The sequence below is a fragment of the Lissotriton vulgaris genome, chromosome 9 (assembly GCF_964263255.1).
Source record: "Lissotriton vulgaris chromosome 9, aLisVul1.2, whole genome shotgun sequence".
NCBI lineage: Eukaryota > Metazoa > Chordata > Amphibia > Caudata > Salamandridae > Lissotriton > Lissotriton vulgaris.
This window is the reverse complement of record NC_141697.1, coordinates 330,421,535-330,443,788: the sequence shown is the minus strand read 5'-3', so window position 1 is coordinate 330,443,788 and position 22,254 is coordinate 330,421,535. Positions and strand designations below refer to the sequence as shown.

The following is a 22,254-nucleotide window of genomic DNA, read 5'->3' as shown; positions in this document are numbered from 1 at the left end:
AGGAGAAATCTGGTTGTGGCCCTCTCCATGACGTTATTGAAATCTCCGTGACCTTATTGAAATCTCCAATATCCTTGGGAGGTGAACCAGTGTGGGGAGGTGGGGACAGAGTCTAATTACGTAGTCATCTCATTCGTCTAAAGGTGGTGGAACATCTGGAATTTCGCCTCTTCCCTCACCACGTCCGGGGATGATTGATCCTCTTTAGGCGGTACTGCTACATGGGACGCAGGTGTCACCCTAGGTGCAGAGGAAGGTGTGGTGGAACCAGAGGGGTAGCAGGTGGTGAAGATCCAGCAGGCTGCTCTTCAGGGGGCAGTGGAAAGCACCTCTGATAGTCAGAACATAGCCCGGAGATCTTGCACCAAGGAAGCAGGAAGATGTGAAGTGTCCCTCTTAGGTGGAGGGTCAGAATAGTACCTAGGAGGTGGAAGATACTACTGTTGGAACTATTTTCCTTACCCTCATACGCCTAGTCTTAGTCTTCCTCCTGACAATTCACATTCAGCCCTGGAGGACCGTGAGATGTGCCAAAGAGAATGCGATCTTCATTCGTGGTGAAATCGATGACAAAGAAATAGTCCACAGGCCCATCGTCGGAAACAGTCAACGGCAGTGACGTCAACAGGGATATAGACGTGTACTTCATGGATCCTTGGATCTTTATCGACAAGATGGGAGCGTCGATGGCTATCGTCATCTTCGCCATTGTTGACTATCTAGTTGTGGTGGTCGACCTTAGTGTTGACAGAGATTTTAAAGCAGAAATGCTTCAAAGTAGGGTTGGCAGAGGAGGTAGGAGTACAGTCTCCGTCTTTGGTAGTGGGTGTCGTGGACCAGGTGAAGCAGTCTCGGGGAGAAATGTTTTTGTTTCGCTTTTTCTTGGAGCTGGGAGGTTGACAGGAAGTCTTGATAGATTTTCTTGAAGTCTCTGAAGCTCCGTCAAGGGATCTCACCCTCTTGTGAGACCTGGCAGAGGAATCACTGTCCTCAGAAGATTTCTGAGTTTTGGTCTTCTGAAGCCATAGGAGTAACCTACCTTCCTTGTCCCTCAAAGTTTTTAGGAGAAAGTATGGTAAATCTTGCACTCTCTTACCTCATGGTTGGGGTGGAGACAGTAAAGTCATTCCTTATGTGGATCATCCATGTGGACTCTTCTTCCCCAGGTCTTGCGGGGACCGAAAAGGCCTTTATTGTCAAGATATATATTCAGCTTTCCAAGTGAGAATACAGAGTAGAGTTCATGGAGACTCCCTTCACACATAGCATGCAGTCAAAATCTGAGGGACTCAGCCTCTCTTGGGAGTGTTCTAGAGGAGCCTAGGAGCGGACTGGTTATAGTTGAAGCTTGGCCCATTTTTTTAAAAAAGGGAATAGATAGGCTATTAAACTCATGGCCTAGAGCCATTATAGCCCATGAAAGTTATTTATTACTGCTTGATTATAGTACAGTGGGACTCCCACTTCGACGATGGGGAATGATTCAAGCATGTGAATCTATGAAATATACTCCAAAACTGGATAAAGTCAACATTTTTGGTGGAAACCACCTACTGACTACTTGAAGTTACTAATAATCTAGTGCCCATCGGTGACGCATACTTTTGTCTCTGAAGAAGAGTCTCAGGTCGGTCACTGGTGAGGCACTAAAAAGCCCCATCAGTATGGAAATAGTGTTAAATTACAGAGCCATAACCTTTGAGATTCAATGGAAAAAAACGTGAAAATGTGTGCTTCCTAGCTTTCTGACAGAAAACAGGGAGGCCATGGTCTCAGCATCAGCTCTCGCTGTGCAACATTGTGCAAGAAAACTTGCAGAGCTACATGGCCCACATTTCGCTGATGCACGTAACCAAAATGCCACCAGTGCCAAAATAAACTAAGGAGCTTCTTCCTGAAATGGGGAACCAATATTGAAGATACTAAGATGTAAGCTCAAAGCCATGGCCACCATGATACCGAATTACTCATCCTAAAGACTGTTTGTTAATTTGTTGCCACCGAGAGTCCAATTGAAATTAAAACTGCATTATATAGCACTTACTACAGTTGATGCGTAGAATTGTTCAATTACTCCCTACAATGTGAGGCAACGGGGATGGACGGCTGGGTCCTGATCAGGAGACAAACTCAATTTTACCCTTCTATACTGGGAAGCAAATGCACTGGCATTAAGCATTTGAGACGGTACCATGAGCAGCCAGGTTTGGCAATAGGAAGTGCGTCACACCATTTAAGTCACCTCTTTTAGTAGCACATATGGGAGTTCTTTTCGGAGGTCTTGGATTACACAAGTGTTTGCCTTTTTGGGAGAAGCTTGTCTTCAGGTAATAAGAGTGAGTAATTTGTACAACATCCAAAATCAAGTTTTCACACTAGAACGCCATGTCTTGAAACACTGAGCGAAACAAGAGGAGCCATGTCCACTTACTTGGTTCCTGGGGTATAATTTGGAAACACTGCATTAGTATCTTGGTAGCCTGACCATGTTTTTGCTAACACTGGTTAACAGTAGGTGGGCTGAAAGAAAGGAATTGAGATAACCTTCTGTTAATCATAGTTGTTTAGGAAGTTTATCTAATCTCAAAATAGGCAGTGTCAATGACCGTATCGGAAGAAGTCACCTCTTCTATCTGAAGAGTGCCTTTGGTTTCAGCCCTTAACCCCTTCCGTGCTCATGACGAGCTCAGCTCGTCATGAGGCACGGTGCTCGTGTGCTCATGACAAGCTGAGCTAGTCATGACCACACCCATTTCTATTATGGTCAGGCACAGCAGGGGAATAAGTCAAGCAGCCAAGGTGCTAAGCTTTGGTACTCGTGTCCGGCAATGGAAAGAGGTTATACCTTCTGTCAATTTTGCCCAAAGATAGGTGTGGAGGTGGAGACTGACTGTTGAATTAGTAGACATTCCACACAAAAGTCCCAATATGTTCAGACTTTGTACAAGATCACAGATGGATCAAGTTATTTAAAAACCTCAACAAACAGCATAAATAACAGACACTTATGACTGTTATGACACTTATGACTGTTATGGTCTGCCAAAAAGCTGGCTGATGGAGATTTGGCAACATTGTTTTTTTTCTTCTCTGTTCTGCAAATGACAGCGAAGCCGTTGGAGGGGCTTGCATGCAACAGATATTATAGGGGTTCTAGATCTGGTACTGTTTAAACCAGTTTGCACAATGCCACAGATAACACTCTGCACAGAACTTGCCAAAGGGAATTACATTTTCACCATGGAAAATACATCAGTTTGCACTTTAAATGGTCTCCACATGTCACCAAGTAATCCTCACATTCATTATCGATCTATGTAACCAGAATATTGTGAATAGGACCATAGCAAGCTCATAACCATCTATCTAATCAGAAGGGTAATTGGGGAAACTCCCCTTCAGTTTCTTGAGGATGTCAAAGGAGCGTACACTAGGGGAAGTGAACCCCTAAAGTCAAGTCCATATATTGGAAGCTGGTACTCCATGCAGGGGCACAATGATTATGCAGAGAAATTCGAACAGTGGCAGCAGTGGATCAAGGTGAGGCTGTCACACATGTAGGTGGTGCATCTGTTCCCCAGAAAAATCTAACAAAAACGAGCACATAACTGAGGCAATGCCAAGATATCAGCCGGGAATTGGATTAGAGGTGGTCCTGGACATAAGTGGTGGAATGTACATGGAAGATCTATCTCCGCCAAGACTTGCATGAGAAGCCCAGGTGGCATCTTGATAAGAGACAGTTTTATGCTTGTTGCTACGTAATTTCTTGTTCATAGTGATTTTCTGTTAGTCAACAAGATTATTATTAATGAGGACGACAACAAAAGCATGACCTTTGATGGGAGGTCTTCAATGAAAGGCTAGATAAGGGAGGAGTCACCGATTAATCTCTGCACGCTGACTAGCAAGTCGTTACAAGATATCACCAGTTTATCACCAAGTGTCAGAATATCCAAATGTTTACACTTTTGAGTCTTGTTAGAATAGTAATTAGTAAAAGCACTCTGAAAAATGTCCGATCAGAAAAGGAGCCTTGAGAGCACAAACCAGATGCCTTACTCCATCCTTAGGCATTTTACTGAATTAACCAACATTTGAGTCACGAGCACACGTTTGTAATTTAAGCAATCAAATATTTTCTTGGGGCTGCAGTTCTTGTAAGGCAGAAAGAGTGAATCTTTTTATCATTAATAGGCTATTGCGCCAACTTAAAGGCGAATGAAGGAAGGGGACACAGCTGAAATTAAAATACAAAAGAAAGATTGCTAAAGACCAAGCTACTAAAAAGGCCAGCCCTGAGGGTGAGTCCAGTAACTAATCAGTAACAGAAATTCTTATTAAGTGTATTAATATAGGACAAGCTGCAGCAATAAGGTCTTTATTTGTGCAGTCAGAATAGTTGCAAATGTTGAAAAGAGATAAACGTGCATTAAGGATCCCTTTATACAAAGTAATAGTTAAAAAGAAAAAAGTAAGAGGAATGGAATTCTAAACCTCCCTGCCTGAATACCTGCCTGGAAGACCAACAATGAGCTGCATAGACTACAAACATGGCTAAATGAATGGTCCAAAAATGCCATGCAGTATATTTTTGAAAGGATTCCAAGAGTGGAGATAGAGAATAATTCAAAGCATGTGAATCTATGCAATAACCAAAGCTGAAGAATCTTTAGTTTAATAAGAACACACTTGAAAAAGGTAAAACTAAGGTGCCAATCTTACCAATTCTTGTCGCTTCTCATCATCTGTAGCTTCATCTGTAAGCTGTGCAAACAGCTCTGTCAGAAATTTTTCATCTTCCTAAAAACAAAATCATCTTATTTATTGCACAGCACAAACATTTAATACTTCTATCAATTGAAACTGCATCACAACTTTTACAATGCACCAGAATTATGGTAATTACTATGGTAAGTAGATTGTAGCGAAGATACAATTAACTCAATTTTTATATCCAATGTAAAAACCAGACTATTGTTTATTTTTTTTTAAGGGACATACCATTTCTGGCCACAAATAAATTATAGCAGGAAAGTAAAACTTTCAGCATTGATATTAAGGAAACTGGAGTGGATGTACTGGGGTCACATGGCTCCAAGATGGGCCAGAGTTACACGATTCGAAGACTGTCTGTGGCTGCAGAATTCTAAAATTAATTAAGGGTACCAGGATGAAAAAGAGTGCAAAAATGTGTGATGTCAGTGGGAACTACTTTTCCCCCTTGAATCAATTTAAGCAGGGGAAGAATTTCAGCTTCCATGTCTCCACACTTCCCCTGGAGGTCACTGGACCTAAAATGGATGTTAGAGCAAGCAGCAAGTTAGATCATACATTTGAATAGCAGTCACATACACAGCAAAAATCTCAATCCATATGAAAAATGGCTAAAGTTTATGAAAAATAAATTTCATCCATCAACGTTTATTTTAAAGATCACTAGGAACTTTATGGCAGACAGCAGCCTTACTCCTTAGCAGTACTAAGTCAATTGCTTTACGTTTTTCGCCATGTTTGTCAAATACACAAGAAGCATGTCAGGTTCATTTATCCTTAATAATGAGCTTCATTGCCACTACAAGGTTCAATACAACTTATTCTGTTCCATTTCACAATTAACTAAAATATAATGTTTCTAAACCTAGTAAGGAGCTATTTTTCTTGATACCAGGTGTAACACAACACTAAAGACCAGTGTAGAGTAGATTTGCACTACTAATGACAAACATTTGTTTTAACCCAATTGTTAAGCACTGAAAACTTTGCACGGTAACTGAAAAATAAAAAAAAGGAAAGTGAGCTGCTCTGGATTCTGGATCAAACCATGTTGGCAACAGGGGAATCTGTTTTATAACCATAATCCCTTGTGAAAACATTTACCAGTTTAACCACTAGTTCTCTGCCTAACTGACCTGCTTGCCTATATCCAGGCAATAGGTATAACACGACTTTTCCCAACATGCAGCTCACTCTGGTGTTTGACTTTAGATACCCCAGCACTAACTACATTTTCATCTTGTACAGCCAGCCAATTGAATGTTTCTGAGCACAAGTGACTTAAGTTTTAGCACTTGAAGCACCAGGCTGTTGCACATGAAGTATGAGCTATAATAATTTATCAAATGTACATCCCAGTGGAGCACATCCAGCAAATCTGGCCATGACCAGAATCCCCTCTGGTTCCACTAATGCTTCAACCCAAGGGACCCACAACTAAATGGGAAGCTTGTTAAATTCCTGCTCCTAGTGGCATCAAAGCAAAGGACTAGCAGTACTGCAATCTACGTATAGACCTTAGAGGCTCCAGGAAAAATGAACTAAGGACATTCTGCACTTTCAAATTACTCATGCATGTCTTGACATATAAAAATGTCTTTTTATTTTTTTAACAAGAGTAACGACCAAAAAGTAAATTCACCAAAATGCTTTTATCAGAATGTATTTTTGTAAATGGTTTTAATTAATCAAAATCAATAAATGTTTACTACTACTACCACTAATGGCTTTTAGAGGCATTCAAAATATCTATGTACTCCAAATTACATGAACTGGGGCTTCAGATCACCGAATGTGGTCAAGTGGCAGAATCCGTTTAAAAACGAATTTTCTAAAACAAACCACAGCAATGTAATCATCACCTTTTGCATGTTAAAAGAGTGCTGTAATCACATAGCATAACAGAATTCAATGGAAAAAAGAGACTTGCAAACTAAATTGTGCAACAGTGAGGCACTACTTCACTTGGTATCTTCCTTCCTCCTGCATGTTTTAGAATTAGATCAATTATCTATAATCCAAACAGGATATAAGACCCGATTTAATGTCTCTTGACCTCTACAGAAAAAAAAAACATCTTAGCATGCGTGGCAGACTCGTCTGGACACATTTTGCCTGTCGTCCCTACTGCAGGACAAGCACTGCAATTTTCCTCCTGATGAGGTCTGGGCTCCTTCCCTAATGGCAACCATTCCTCTACTGCGGGTGCTATGCTGGCAGTTTTGCTTGGACGATATTCACCGAGAAGGTTTGGTTTTCCGTGAGGCATACAGCTGTAGAAGGATGTCTGTGTACCACTGCAGCCTGCATGTTGAATCCCTTGTGGTTGGGTTTTTCTGGTACTTGCTTCCCACTTCTGCGGAGGCACGACTTTGTTTCACAAAGTTGGCAGTATAAGCACCAGTAACGTAAGGCCGCGGCAAACTTATGGGTGACAAGGGAAGCTCATGCAGCTCACACAAACTACACAGATCAACTGATGGCACCCCACAACATGGGCCACTTCCTAACTACACTCTACGCATGTCAGCTTTCTCTGGGTGCTTTTCACACCGGTAACATACTAGACAACCTCCTCCTACAGAGCCAGGCACTCATTCCCTCCATCAGCAGGGAGGATTCTTGACACTTAAGACAAACCCTCTAGCTCCACCAGTAGAAAGTGAAAACTTCGGCTAATGTCCCCTAACCTCTGAAAGACAGGCAGACACCAGTCCTGGATGTACCGGAGCTCTGTAGAGTACTTTGAGGAGGACCCGCTTCCTTGGACAAGGAGGTCTTAGAACCAGAACCAAATGGATATGTTTGAATCCCACTTTCATATAAGTTTTCCAGACCAGGAGTGTGGTTATAACCAGTTTGGGCTGATTCTCTTTCAAATGCAATTCTCAGGCTGCTCACCAGACACAGCCTTTGTGCAAAATGATAGGTGTCTCAAAGTATAAATGGGGCTGCCTCCAAGCAGCGGTATCTAAACCAAGGGTACAATAAAACATGGGATCTCTGCACCTTGCTCTCATTAACCTTACTGAAACAGTAACAGTACTAACACAGACAAAAAAGCAGGTTCAGCCTAGAAACTTGCTGACATTTAACAATAGAAACTGCTGTCCCACCTCTTATTTCTACCATCTACCAATGATAGATAGTAGGGGAAAAGCAATGCTAAAACCAAAAGGACCCAAAATGGATTCCATTGGCCCCAGCACTCATGACTCACACAAAGTACTACTACAATACAAGTGCTACACAATACACTAATTTAACATGCGCAGGGGATGCTAAGACAAGGTTCTGAGTTTCACATAACAGCAGTACTTCACACAAGAGAAGCTGGAAGGCCCGCTTTACCTTAACACAAAAGGTGATGGGAGTCATGCTTGCAAAAAGTAGCACAATCACGGATTGAAGTAGCACAATCAACCCATGGTTTTTGGCCCACTCTGCTAATCTAGACATAAGTCCGCCATATGTAAATCAGTTCTGGCCCTGCTCCTCATGGGAACAACCCATTCTGAACTGCCAAACAAGGCCACCGCCAGAGAGGAGCACAAGCAACCCATAGCCTCTCCTCAACACAGAGCAAAGGTCTGGTCATATTATAGATCCAAAGAACATAGTACGATTCCACAACCACTTTAAGGGATGCACCCAGTGCATGGGTAGTAATCCAATTTCTACTAAGAAGACACTTTGTGCGCTACTCAAGCTCACAGAACACATTGTGTATCCCAAATGAGACCTAGGCTGTTGAGCAGATGCTAGATTAGCCTGAAGCGAAGCCAAATTAAGAAGACGGGATACACGTTTCACAGTAAATTAGGCACTCAAGGTAAGTTTACTGGCCCGTTCATCATGCAGGCGACATTCCCAGCCCAACACGTATCAATACACCATGGAGAACATGGCTATAGTTCTTTCAGAAGGTGCACATTCTCTTAAGTATTTAGTTTAAAATATAGATATAATGCTTTGACAAACTAAATAAAACGCAATTAGAATAACTTGGCTACTGGTATTTACCTGTAGCTAACATTTCTGCACTGTCTTTAGCCACAATGCATATTAAATTCTACAATTTGAACATCAAAACAAACAAAAATACATTTATAGTAATAATCAAATAAATTATGAAATAATCTGTTTAATTCACACACAAAATATATTAGGACCATTAATTAGAAGGTGACACCTTTTCAAAATGTGCTTTTATTTCTAAAATATGAAGTGATATGCTAAACTCTAGTATATCGTTGCCTTTTTTGCTCAAAATATATGTACACTCATGACAGCGTACACCACTGCTTTAAGTGATGTCACCAATTATCCATAATAAATAAATGTTGCTGTAGCTATACTGCTCCTAATAATCAAGCTAAGGATACCAACTTAATTTGTATCCACCAATTCCAAAAGCAGCTGCCCAAGGAGGGAGAGATTAATTAGGAGGCTTGTGAACAGAAGCATTCTACAGTATGAAAGTAGTTCTCCTGTACTACTCTTAATTGACTTTGTAAATTATCAACAAAACATTTAAAATTGGAATACTTGTATACCCTTAGCAAAAACAGAAAGTACTGTGTTCCTCTTTATATAGTTGAATGTTTCGAGCTAGAAGCACAAAGGGCTAGATCTAGGAGATTATGTAAGAGGCTTACTCCTGTAATACAACTACCTAGTCTCATATTTGTGAATCAACCCCATGGTGTCACTGGCTTTAATGAAGTAGTCACAAAATATGGGCATCAGTATTCATCACGCTCACTTGGCAGAATGATTTCATCAGTACAGGCGTCTTAGTTCATGCCCCAAATGAACACACACAATTACTGAAAGCAGCCTTAAAGCAAGTCCTTCCTCAACAACTTACTACAATCAATACCCTGCTTTCTTTACCAGATCTCTGCCTAGGAATACGCAGCCAAGTATAATAAGGGCAACTTATTTTAAGTAAAATCTAGAAATCTAGGAAAATGGACATGGCTTGCCATCAGAATGACCAAGTTATGAGCACACTGTACAAGTTCAAACCAGCATGCAGTTGCAAACCAGAGTAAATATGCTGTCTGTGAAGTTTTCATAATGGAATGGTTATGTAGGATTCCAAAAATGTCAGCACATTCAAGGTTTTAAAATGGCACAGTACAGTAAAATCCTTTTGGTCTTTCTTGCATGTGCATTATAGGTAAATCGTGGATGGAACAGGATGTGTCCAGAGGCAGACTATTTATAGTATGGTACAACTCCAGATTTCCATTAACACTCAGCTGGGAATCTATCAAAAGATACCCAAGGGCCATTTGGAACAAAAGAGCCTAGATCTTAGACCATCCCAAACATTTTTGAAAAAGATTTTCCTCAAAGAAGATTTTCTTTCAAGACAATCTCTTCAACATACTTAACCCCTTCCATGCTCATGACGGAACGGTTCCCTCATGAGCATAAGGTGGCCTGTGCTTATGACGGAACCGTTCCGTCATGGTTCCATAGGCCCAATGGAACGTTCAGCACCGGGGGAAAATTTGCGCAGCACAGAAGGGGTTAACATTCCTACCTAAAAGAAGGGACAAAGATATGTGGAATATTGTTAAAAGAACACCTTAAAACATCAGTTGAGAATCTGTTCCGTCAACTTTGTATCCCAGCTTGCTGGGATGAAGGCATCTTAGCACTATTAACCTTGGAGTGCTGCTAAAAGACAATATCTGACTGTACAAATTAAAACAATCTAGTATGGTATTCACTGCATTCAACTTAATCTGTGAATGACACAAGCACTTCAGAAACAGAAGGTTCTAAGAGAGACTACATAATGGTGACGGAGACAATTAAAGTTTCGAATAATTTGATGTTCTTGTGTTAGGTGATCTATGGACATTAATATTGTAAAGAGGTGGTGGGCTGGATTGATTTCTCCTTTCTTATTATATGCATATGTTTTCTATTTTAACTGTAGTGTGTAGACAGTCATTGAAAATGTGTTATTAAAAAAACAGATAGGTACTGTTTCGATGACTGTTAGCTTGAATTTGGCTTACAACAGTAGATGGCACAATTTCATGATTTCAACTTTGATGTTTGCTTTACTAAACAGATCAAGGGGAAATAATATCAGGCAAAACATATAATGATAATGAATACAGTCTTAATGAATGTTTGACCACAGTTCTTGTGACACTTAATTTTTATTCTATTAGCCTGCCAAGGGGTATAGTATCAAGGCAGAGCTAAGCATTTGTGTCTACATTAGAAAGGACATGTGGAAAATAAAGGGAATGTTTAAAGGGCTAAACTATAATTAATAGGCATGAAATTAAATAACTCATGCAAACTATACACAGTGTTTAGTGTGCTTAGCATAAATGTTAGTTTGGCTTTCGTAATGCAACGAAAGAGGTGCTCTGAATTGGTACATTAGTGAAAAATATTCAGAGGAGGACTGGCAGTTACTGAAATCATATTTGAGTGAAAGCTAAAACCTAACCTGGCCTTTCTTGTCTATTGGTTTAGATTATAATAATGAAATCCCATCTATTTATACTCAACTAATCTAGTAGTCACACAAGTGTGGTAAAAAAGTACATAACAATCATGCTCATTTAACTCCTTCAACGGTAAACCCTTCAAGCCAATCCTAGCATTGCCTGTATAGCTCTCTTCCTTGTATATATTCCCTATGACATTTCATTCCCCATGTGTTACTTTTAACTTTATATAATGTTTTGCTTACAGAGATGCAATTGTTCAACAACATGTAGCAGTACATCACCGGTTTCTTATTTTGAAAAGGTCTGTGTCACTGTACACTCAATCAATATAACTAGATTGATGCTTCAATGTGTTACTTTCAAACACAGGGAACAGTTTATCAATGTATTCTTCCCTCGAAACTTGTGAAATTACGAACAGCAGTCTCAACACATTCTATGACCCTCTTAATTCATAACAACACAAAAGGGGTGCCACCGGTCTGAGTGGGCTAGAAAGTGTCTGTTTTCCCATGGAAGGTGTGTGTATAAACTAGAGAATAAGAAGGGTGAAAGGAAGAAAACCCATCAGCCCACCCATTGGCGGAACTTCATCATCTGGGATTTTTAAACTACAAACTGGTATCCACTACGTTACTCACTTTTGTTATCGTGAGTGAACTCTAGTAACGGATCCATCAGTGATGGAAAGCCAAAGAGTAGTGGTGTGAAGAGCTGTGGAAAGAAAAAGTTCCAGTGCTCAAAAAATATGTGCTAGTAGAATAGTGGTATGTTAAAATTGACTAACATGGTGCCTAAAGATAAATTTTATTATGACGGTCACCCGGATGACAAGCTTAAAAACAGAGTGTGGATAGTGTTTCAACAAATACTACTATCTTGATGGAATATTTAACTGGTCGACATGTTTTAGCCAAGAATGGCTTACTTCAGGACCTATGTTAACACTACTGCAACTGTGACGAAAAGTGTAATGAGGACTACATACCATGCGTGAATGACCTACCATCTGACGGTGTAGTAAATGGTAGCTTCGGTAGTTATGGTTGTGAAATCACCTCTCCTGAAAAGAAAACAGTGTATACAGACACACAGTGTAACAGATGAAAGTTACAATTGCGAGGAAGATATACGACAGCCAACGAGACATTGCTCATTCATTATTTTATTAGATGATCACTCACCCAAAATGTACTTGGGAGTGGCCTCACCTTGCCTGGCACTCGCTCAGGTAATGAGGCCCCGCTCTCAGGAGATGGAAACAAAAATAACTTTAGAGTCATTTGTCTGGCATTGGTTCCACTTCGTGACAATATCCCCTGGTGTCATGAATGGGCGTGGAAAGGACCGCGGTTCTCAGCTAGCCTAGCCAGCTGATGATAGATGGATTAAATTCGAATTTGATAAAGCCAAGAGTATTCTATTCTCTTCTAGTTGGTAGACCATATTGCAAGATTGAGCGCATAGTGCTTTCTAGGCTGTTATCCCGAGTTTTACCAGATATGTGCAGTCGCCAAATGGTTAAATGGCAACTTTACATATGTTCTTGGCTTTATCAAACTCGCATGGTATGTAGTCCTCATTACACTTTGTCACAGTTGCAGTAGTGTTAACATAGGTCCTGAAGAAAGCCATTCTTGGCTGAAACATGTCGACCAGTTAAATATTCCATCAAGATAGTAGTATTTGTTGAAACACTATCCACACACTGTTTTTAATCTTGTCATCATGGTGACCGTCATAATAAAATGTATCTTTAGGCACCATGTTAGTCAATTTTAACATACCACTATTCTACTACGACATATTTTTTGAGCACTGCAACTTTTTCTTCCCACAGCTCTTCACACCACTACTCTTTGGCTTTCCATCACTGGTGGATCCGTTACTAGAGTTCACTCACGATAACAACAGTGAGTAACCTAGTGGATACCAGTTTGTACTTTAAAAATCCCAGATGATGAAGTTCCGCCAATGGGTGGGCTGATGGTTTTTTTTCCTTTCACCCTTCTTATTCTCTAGTTTATACACACGCCTTCCATGAGAAAGCAGACCCTTTCTAGCCCAATCAGACCAGTATCACCCCTTTTGTGTTTGTTGCAAGTAGGATTAGGGGATAGGGTACACTTAGGTCAGTAAATAATTTTCCCCTTTAGACCCTCCTCAAAGTTGTGTTTTCTGTTACTCTTAATTCATATACACTTGCACAATTAACTCCGAATACTGCATTTCTGATATCCATCATTTCAACCTGATGCATCGGTGAAGGTGCAGGACTTTGAACAGCAACCCTTCACTTAACACAGGCTAACCAATAGTCTAGACCCCATGTGGTTTTCTTTCCGCCTAAACAAATTTGTGAACTTGGAGGCCTGCAGTCCATTCATAAAGACATCGAACTATCAACATTTTATAAAGAAGGCTTTTTGGAATGGTGGTCAGGAGAGTTACATATGCCCTCAAAAACATTCTAGGCAGTACAGCTCTTTGGGACTTCGGAGTGGGATTCAGGGTGGTAAAGCACAGTCTAAAAGTGTATCAAGTTGTAACGCACACAGTCATTACACCAGTCTACATACTTGTTCATGACTTTCTGAAAGCCCTATCCACAGAAGGGGAATGACCCTGTCACAGCTTTCATGAAAGGTGTTGATTGATGGAAATCTACTGGGCTGTGTTACAACTTGCTCGGAGGAGGGTGATGAGGGTGATGAGGGCACTAGCCCAGCTGTTACTCGACCTTAACCATGTGGCTGGGTTGATTTACCTATAGTGTCCATCCTACTGCTGCGCTGCAAACATGAACTTACTTGACTCACAGGGCACCAATGAGTGAGCAGTTCAAAGCATCTCAGGTAGGTAGAGTGAGGGTAGACACTGAGGTCATGCAATCACACAACAGGCGTAATAAGTGAATGCTCAGTGCTATTTTTTTTTAAAGAAAAGAGAAATATTTGAATCACACCAAAATAACAAGCATTTACAATGCAATGGTCTCGGCATTAATAAAGGTAGAGCTATTGGCCTTGCTCATGACTTTTTTTTATCATAAATAAATGGCATTGTCATTTACATTGCCAATGCAGTGGAAAAGGGAACTGTGCGAGTTTCGTCCGTTGTAGAGGACAAAATTGGAGACTGGATGCGTTCAGTAGAGAACATCATTAAATTGGAAGCTCTCAGTTCAAAAACTTTACCCTTTAGGCACTAGGTTTTGCATTAAGGAGTCCCCGGGTTGCTTTTATGAGCTTACACAAAAAGTGTGATTTATGGCAAGCAATTATCTTCTCTATATTTAATATGCTCATGGCCACCGGAATCCCTCATTATCTAGGCACAAAATAATACAAGAACTACATCATTTTTCACTTCAATGTCCTTATCTGAAGGGCAAACGTTGATCGGCAAGAAAACACCGACACCGGGCATGACTGCACATTGACGGCCTGAAACGTGGATAAAGTGTCTTTTTGCCAAAATAGCGGCCAAGGCCTTGACACAATTAAATGTGCAGAAGCAGTGGGAAGTGAGAGGTTTATTCTTCCATCTACTAATTCAATATGTCACTGTACCACTCAAAAAGGGGATACGCATCTCCTTAGTCAATTGACCTGGCCCTCTTAGCGCATCAGAGAGGTGAGCCACTGAGGTAGGCACTAATCTTCTACCCCCACCCCCACTTCGCCCTAGACTGTTATGCACCATTCCTTCCTCATTGTTAAGAGGCAAATGTTTGAAAATACACTGCGCAGCGACCACCTATATTAAGGCAGGAAATGTAATTGAGCCATGGCTGATGTCTCCCTGTTGTGCATGTCAGACCCAGAGCTGCTCGACCACTGCAAGGCAGAGAAAAACAAACAAAACAGTGTGGTGGGAAGGGCTTCCGAACTGCCCTGCCCCACCACTGAGAAAGAAGCTGGGACAGTGGGCACTTGAACTACTTTTCCTCGACGTTTCTGCCGACTTATGCTCACGACTGCACCTCTTCTGAGTTACTTCTACTTTCTACGGTAAAATTTGGGTTAATTTCAATGTTTGGAAACTGTTCAAGTAATTATTTAATGACATGGAGATTTAAAGTGACAGTTATCCCAAGAGAGGCAGCTAACCAATGAAGTTGATGCATACCTTTCTCATGTACAATGTAATCCCTGATGTTTTTCCCATTAACTCACAGACTTGAAAAAAAGGCTAATAGAGAACTTCTCTGACAAACTGTATTAACTCATCGCTTACACACTCAATTCAATTGCACTCGTTTTTATTTTTATTTTTATCTGAGTCTTTAACATGAAGGGCTTGGAGAGACCCACACTAGGATACTTCCCTGGCAACTCACACACATTTTCAGGTGTTATCTGGGGTTGGACATAACTGGCATATTTGTCTCTAACGTAATTACTTGCAATGAAGCAAAACCACACGCAAGCAGGTGTAATTGTGCGAGCAGCGTAATCTTTCATTACTCAAACTGGCGTAATTGCGTACTTTCAGTAGTTTCACACTGCAAGAGCAAAGTCCATCTTGGTAAATGATGGATATAATTAGTAAAAATATTAATAATGAGAAGGGGACTTAGGCACATGATAAAAATGGAAAAGGTGGTAGTGGTCTGCCTCTGGTGTTTGCTGTGATCGCAACTGGAAACCAGAGGTGACGCCAAAAGAGGGAACTGTAAGACTGGGGGGTGGGGTGAAAAACATACAATCAGAATGACGTAAATGTGGCTAAGGAAGGAGAAAGACAGCGGGTTCATGGGTCTAGGAGGGTGAAGAGAAAATATTCAGAGGAATACCTCCCAGAAGGCAAACGAGAGTGACAGGGTAGGGGTAAAGAGGAGGATGCAGGTGTTTGCCCTATGAGCATCTCAACTGACTGATGACCTTGAAATACACGACGACCAGGGAATGCATTTATTATCCTATATTTGATCATCAACTGGACCATAAACAGATCTCAGAGGCGAAAAGAAAATTGGAATTAGCACTCAATTATAAATTTCATTAAAGTTCATTAGAGCATCAAATATCGGCGATGCTTGGTAGAAAAAGATCTCAGAGGCGAGGCAAGGCCAAAGCTTAGTAATGTCGAGGTGTGTTATTGCAGGCGTTTGACTATCCAGAGCCCTGCCCTTCCAAAACCCGGCTGCTCCCCCACTCAGTCAACCCCACGAACATTGTGATGCTAATGAGGCTGACAAGTACCTCTCCCGTGCACTTATGCTCTGGGTAGCGCTAATATGCTAGTCTGTCGACTGGCATTAGAACCCCATGCACAACCGGGACCGCTTTGAACCCTCGTGCGGCTCAAGTGAAGTCTGACATCACTTCAGTGCACAAAGACCAGAGTCAGACGAACAATATGATTGCATACATACAAGTTTTCTTGCAAAGCTGAAAAGCGTGCATCTGAAACTCAGAGCCCCAAAAGCTGTAGGCTCTCAGACCCTTTGTCGCAGGTACTGACGGATACATGTGATGCACGTGAAGCACTGACGGTGTTGGGGGAGGGAGCGTACAGTCTTTTCTTTACTCTACATTATAATTCTAAAGATATCCTAGTAGTTTGTACCTACTGAAAGCCGTTCCTCCAGTACACATTTTAGGTACTTCAATAGCTAGCGTGGGGTTCCCTCGACCACTGTCCGGTGAAGCCCATGAGAGAAAAGGGTGATTTGGGATTGATACACACTTGCAACTGCCCTGGTATACCCACACAAAGGAATTTTAGCAAATTGAGTAATTTCTAATTCCGGGGGCTCTACACCAAACTATACATCACTACTAGACCCTTTGGCATGAAGGACATCACCAAACTGCTGCATGACAAAGAGCGAGGGGGAACTTCTGCCTGCAAATACACATTCACATTTCCCTAATCCACCCCACTTATAGGCTAGGCCCAAATCCCAGTGCCTACCTCGACACCGACTGCCTCAAAGCACCCCTACGAGGACGACACAAAGCAAGTACCGCGTCCCAGGCAGGGACACTTAGTCCACTAACACCACTGTGAGGATGACACAAAACGAGCATGATGTTCTGGCCGGACATATGAGTGCTGCTGAGGCGCGAGGGTCTTAAAAGAGGCGATACACCAGATCCATCCCCCCCCCCCCCCCCCCCCCCCCCCTTCGTGAAGCGAGCCCGTGCTCAGCACCACCACAAAGGAGCAGGCGCGAGACACCATCAGTTGCGCGCAAGGCTTCCTGCTCGAATGCAACTTCAAAACACGCGCTAAATCACCAGGCAGGTGCTGGTTGGTGGGTCCCGGTTAGGATACCCTGTGACACTCCGGGGAGGACATGTACCTCGCGGTGGAGCAGGGGTTCCCTCCCCTTAGCATCAGGCATGGGTCAGGGTCACTGTCCTCAGATAAGGTGGCCTCCGTTTACATATAAACACCATGCGTGGAAGGGGAAGAGGAGGGCGCGAGGTGCAGGCGGTGAAAGATGTGTTCTGCAGCGCGTGGCAACAATATTCGCGATGTCGGTGCCACTGCCAGCCTTTCCAGGTGGCCACAGCAGCGTTAAATGCCCCCCTTCCTGCCATTTTAGCAAAATGAATGTCTGACTGTTTACAAAGGATGAGGGAAAAGGTCTTTGAAAGGCAGCAGGGGGGGGGGGGGGGTTCCGGCATTCTCTCTTGTCTGAATAAGCTTTCAGCTGGCCCATTAAGCGTGCCTGATAAAGTTCATATCAAAATGAAAGAGTCCCGCTATGTGATGTGAATCCAGCTCTGGAAGGAAATTTAGAAATGAAAGCACTCACAAACCCATGGAGATGTCTGCTGCTGCGAGATGCTCTCCCATTACACGTAACCAGGCTGAGAAGCGCTGGTACCCTCCCTCTCAAGCGAAAGCAGCGCAGCTACCCAGAACCTGAGAGTGCCTGCCAAGGTAGAGCATTGTGTTTACATGATAAAATGGTAGTTTGCAAGTAAAGTACGATCCTGGTCATGTTATGCACAGCGATTCGACGCCTGGATGAATTGGTTCGCGCTATATAAAGGTGTAAAAATATACATGTTTATATACACTAAACAGAAGAATTCAGAGAAATTTGAAGGTTTGAGAGACGAACAGTTAGTAGTGACAGAGGTTAAAGATGTACCTCTGAGTTTCTATTGCGTCCTGTGATGCACAACTGGGTCTGGTGGCTCAGTGGACTAAAGCGTCCATTGCAGGGGCCTGTGTTCGACCTCATGGTCACAGGTTCAATCCCAGCGGTTCCACTCAGCCTTTCCTCCATCTGAGGTCGATAAAATGAGTACCGTTGAATTCAGCAGCTAAGAGACCTCTGGGTGAACAGGCCCTACTGCTCAGTCTCCCATCCAAGATGACAGTGGTCTATCGAGGAGGGATAAAGTATACATTTTTTTAGGTTAGAGGTGTAGTAGAGCTGGTATTTACAACCTTGTCGTCTTTACATGCCTCTCTGCGTTCTGGAAAGAGGTCAGATTGGCGGCATAGACTTTTTTCACAGCAAACTTGGGCCAACTTGGAGGTCTCCTCCAGCAGGTGTGCGTCGTGCTAGCACCACCCACGCCCCATTTCTTTACTTTAATCATCATTAGGGCATCCCCCTGTGCTCTTGTCATCTTTAAACTGGCAATATCACGAGACTGTTCAAGGTATGCACTGGTAGCACGTAGAGAATGCCTATTTTTTTTAAGTGCATAGTTTGTTGTGCACACAAACACCACAATTTTGAACCGTTGGCCACGAGAAGCCAAAAGGGGGCATGCATGCTTTAACACCTTGCTTATAACTTAATGCCCTTTCAGAGTTTCTCTATATTTTTAATCACATGTGCAACAACGTTTACCATTTGGCCTCATTATGCTAAAAAATATTCACCTTCACTGCGGTGCTGCGAGGAGGAGGCTCTCCTCTGCACTTGAAGACTCGGCGACGGACACGGAGGAGGGCAGAGGGAAGGGGGGAGGCAAGCAGCTCCTGAAAGTGCTGTCTGCTCACCTTCACTGCGGTGCTGCGAGGAGGAGGCTCTCCTCTGCACTTGAAGACTCGGCGACGGACAAAAAAAAATGGCGGCCTCAAGCTATCGGAATTTCTCAAATTCGGGGGCGTGTTTTGCTGTCCTGAGTGACGGACGACGTCACGAGCTAAAGAACAGCAAAACTTACGCCCCCGAATCCGAAAAAGACGGGGCTTGTTTGGAGTGACTCACTTCTCTTCCAATGGCTGGCCTCTGTTTAGGAAGCCAGCCAATGGAAGCGAACTGAGCTGAGAGGCGGGTCTAAAGTGCCCTACTAAGAGTCATTAAATCTCCTGACCGGAAGCTGCTTCGCAGCTTAACGGTCCCGAGACCTAAAAAGTGGTACATAAAGTAGAAAAAACATGTCTTTACATAAATAGAAAGTCTTAGACTAAAGCACATGTGTGGAGTAGATTTCTTGGAATCTGTGACCTGTAGGTAATTCCGCAATCTCAACTAGTCAGTTCTTGCATCTGGGTTGCAGTTAGCTTACTGAAGTCTGTTTGGTCAATTCAAAGTCATTGTGTCTAAGGTATTCTTCAACATGATTCTAGGATGCACCTAGAATTGCAAGGTGCAGTTGTGCAGCTGATATCCGCAAGGAGCTTTCAGTACTGGATGCCAGAGCTCGTTTCAGCAGCTCGGTTTCTTCCTCTCACTTTTGTCTGCTGAAGAAGACAGCAGTTTGACAGCACATTGGACAGCTATTTCAGTCACTGTGATGGGGAATTGGAGTACAGTGGGTACTTGTACTGCAACGAACCAAGGTTGATATCGCTAATATCCTGTCACCCATACATATGGAAACTTCTGAAATCCTCACCAACTGCTGGATAAACTGTGGCGCTGAGACTTGGGAGCCTGCCAGCTTGATAAATGGGAAGAAGGGAGTGCCTTAACTCAAAGGAGCTTTTTGCCTTAAGGGGAGAGGCCCAACCTCTAAGACTGGAGAGGAGAGGCCCGGTAGACAGTTTTGCCAAGAGAATGGGTCTGTAGCTGACCTACATGAACCCAATGGTCTTCAGACCAAGAAACCAAGTTGTTGGGAGGATCCACTAGATCTTCTGTTTCAGCAACTTCCACAGAGGAAAAGCTGTGCTTATTCCACCTTGCACCAGCGCTACAGACCAAAAGAATCAAATTCTTGGCCAATAAAGCAGCTTGGAATAAATATCAAGTGGGAAGGTTTGGGTCTCACGTTTATGGTTTGCAGATAGGAGATGTGGATACACTGTCTGCAGTTCAAGAACACGATTAGGAGGTTCCTTTTCATAAATCGATCTTTCTGCAGTTCACCCAATTCATTGTGTACGGCGAGGATTCATAACATCAACACAATAAGCATGAAGCCCAGAAACTGGCTGTCATCAGGATTCCTGGATGGGCCACTCAATAAAAGACAAAAGGCTCAGGCCCTGTCTAGAAACATCCTTCCCTCTATCAACCAGATCTGCTGACTCACCGTTATTTCCATACTATCACCCCAATCTCCCACCATCAGCTAAATGGCATTCAGGAAGGAGTAATCGGCAATCCCCTGCTAAATTGGTCCTATTTCCTTCCACACTCAAGTGTCTGGAGCTACACCCACCAGCTCAGGAACATACATAATGCGCTTCGACTGTCTGGCGAAGGTTGCATCAACATTTCCATCGTGTATCATGTAAAAAACTGGACAATCCTAAAAGGATCGCACTAGCCACCACATACAGGTACATAACAACTAACAAAAATGGAGCCCTACTTGCAGGCAATGTACAAACAATACACACTAGACATACACACGGGGATGTCAGCACAGGGTCTGGGAATAGCACGCAGGCAGAACTTTAGGGGAAAGGGCAAGTAGGAAGCACACTTTATTCTTGAAAAAGGGAAAAAGAATGGCCCAACCACTATGGATTTAAAAATGGTATGCTGTCACCAACACTCACTTTACATGTCCCAGGAAACATAGGGTAGTCTGGAGTCAGTGAAGGAGTATGCTTTAGGCAGTCCCAAATTCTCATTGTCAATTTCAGGCACCCTTGCTTACTGACTTTGTGGGTGCTAAGCCAAAATAAAGGCAGGATACTAAATTTACTTTAAGTTGGTTAACTCAGAGAACACGTGCACATTCATCTACCTATCATACGGGGACATTTCTGTCCAATGTGGACGCTAAATAAGCTTGTGTGTACATAGTGTCAAAAGGACTATTCAGTGGACTAGAACACAGAGTAAACACCAGATGTTGGATCACTTCATCTATTAAGGTGCTTTCTTATATAAGCGGTCATCTGCCTAATACTGGTCCTGCTTCATTTAATGATACCATGAAAACTAGGATGCCAATTTTGAGAAGATGAAATGGTTATTCTAATGTTACTGGAAGAGGAAACCTTGAATTACTACATGGAATGGACAATGTCATCATACTCTGGTACCTCCAATTGGGTAAATAGTAAGTGGTGCTCTCAGTATAAGATGCAAGCTTTGTGTTGAATTCCTTTAAAGAAAAACAGCGGAAGAAATTTCAACTGGTAGTAACACTCTGTGTTAGTAGACTTATAGGTGGGAATGTCAACAATGTCATTATCTATTAAAAGAGAAGTGTAAACCCCTATATAACAATTGGCAATACAAATCTTACTTTAGCAAGGAAGACAAGAGGAAAGTTGAAGCGACACGTGGTCAACTATTAATTAAAGGAAATAGTTCTTTCATAGCGATAAAAAGATTTACAATTTACAAGCAGTGAAAGATTTTGGGATCCAATATACTTTCGGATAAACCCACTTAAGTTGGAAAATTAGGGCATTTGGTGCAAAGGTCACAGTCAAACAAACTTGTAAAAGAGTAGCATTTGGGAAACCAATGCATCAAAAGATTACAGAATACTTAATCTGAAAGCAACTCTAAATAAAGACATGGGTTCATAATAGTGGAGCCTTTCAAATCAAGTTGGTTTTACAGTCTCCACAACGTTAACGTGTTCAGCTCTATGCCCTT

General features: G+C 42.3%; 1 protein-coding gene across 2 annotated transcripts in view; it reads right to left on the bottom strand.

The window, feature by feature from the left end:
• The window catches only part of PPP4R3A (protein phosphatase 4 regulatory subunit 3A), a 309,259-nt gene that overhangs the window by 96,246 nt on the left and 190,759 nt on the right, over positions 1-22,254 (bottom strand). For both annotated transcript variants that reach the window (XM_086937643.1, XM_086937644.1), the window contains exon 5: positions 4,726-4,803. In XM_086937643.1, coding sequence (XP_086793769.1) covers positions 4,726-4,803 — 78 coding nt within the window. The remainder of the gene's footprint in view (positions 1-4,725; positions 4,804-22,254) is intronic.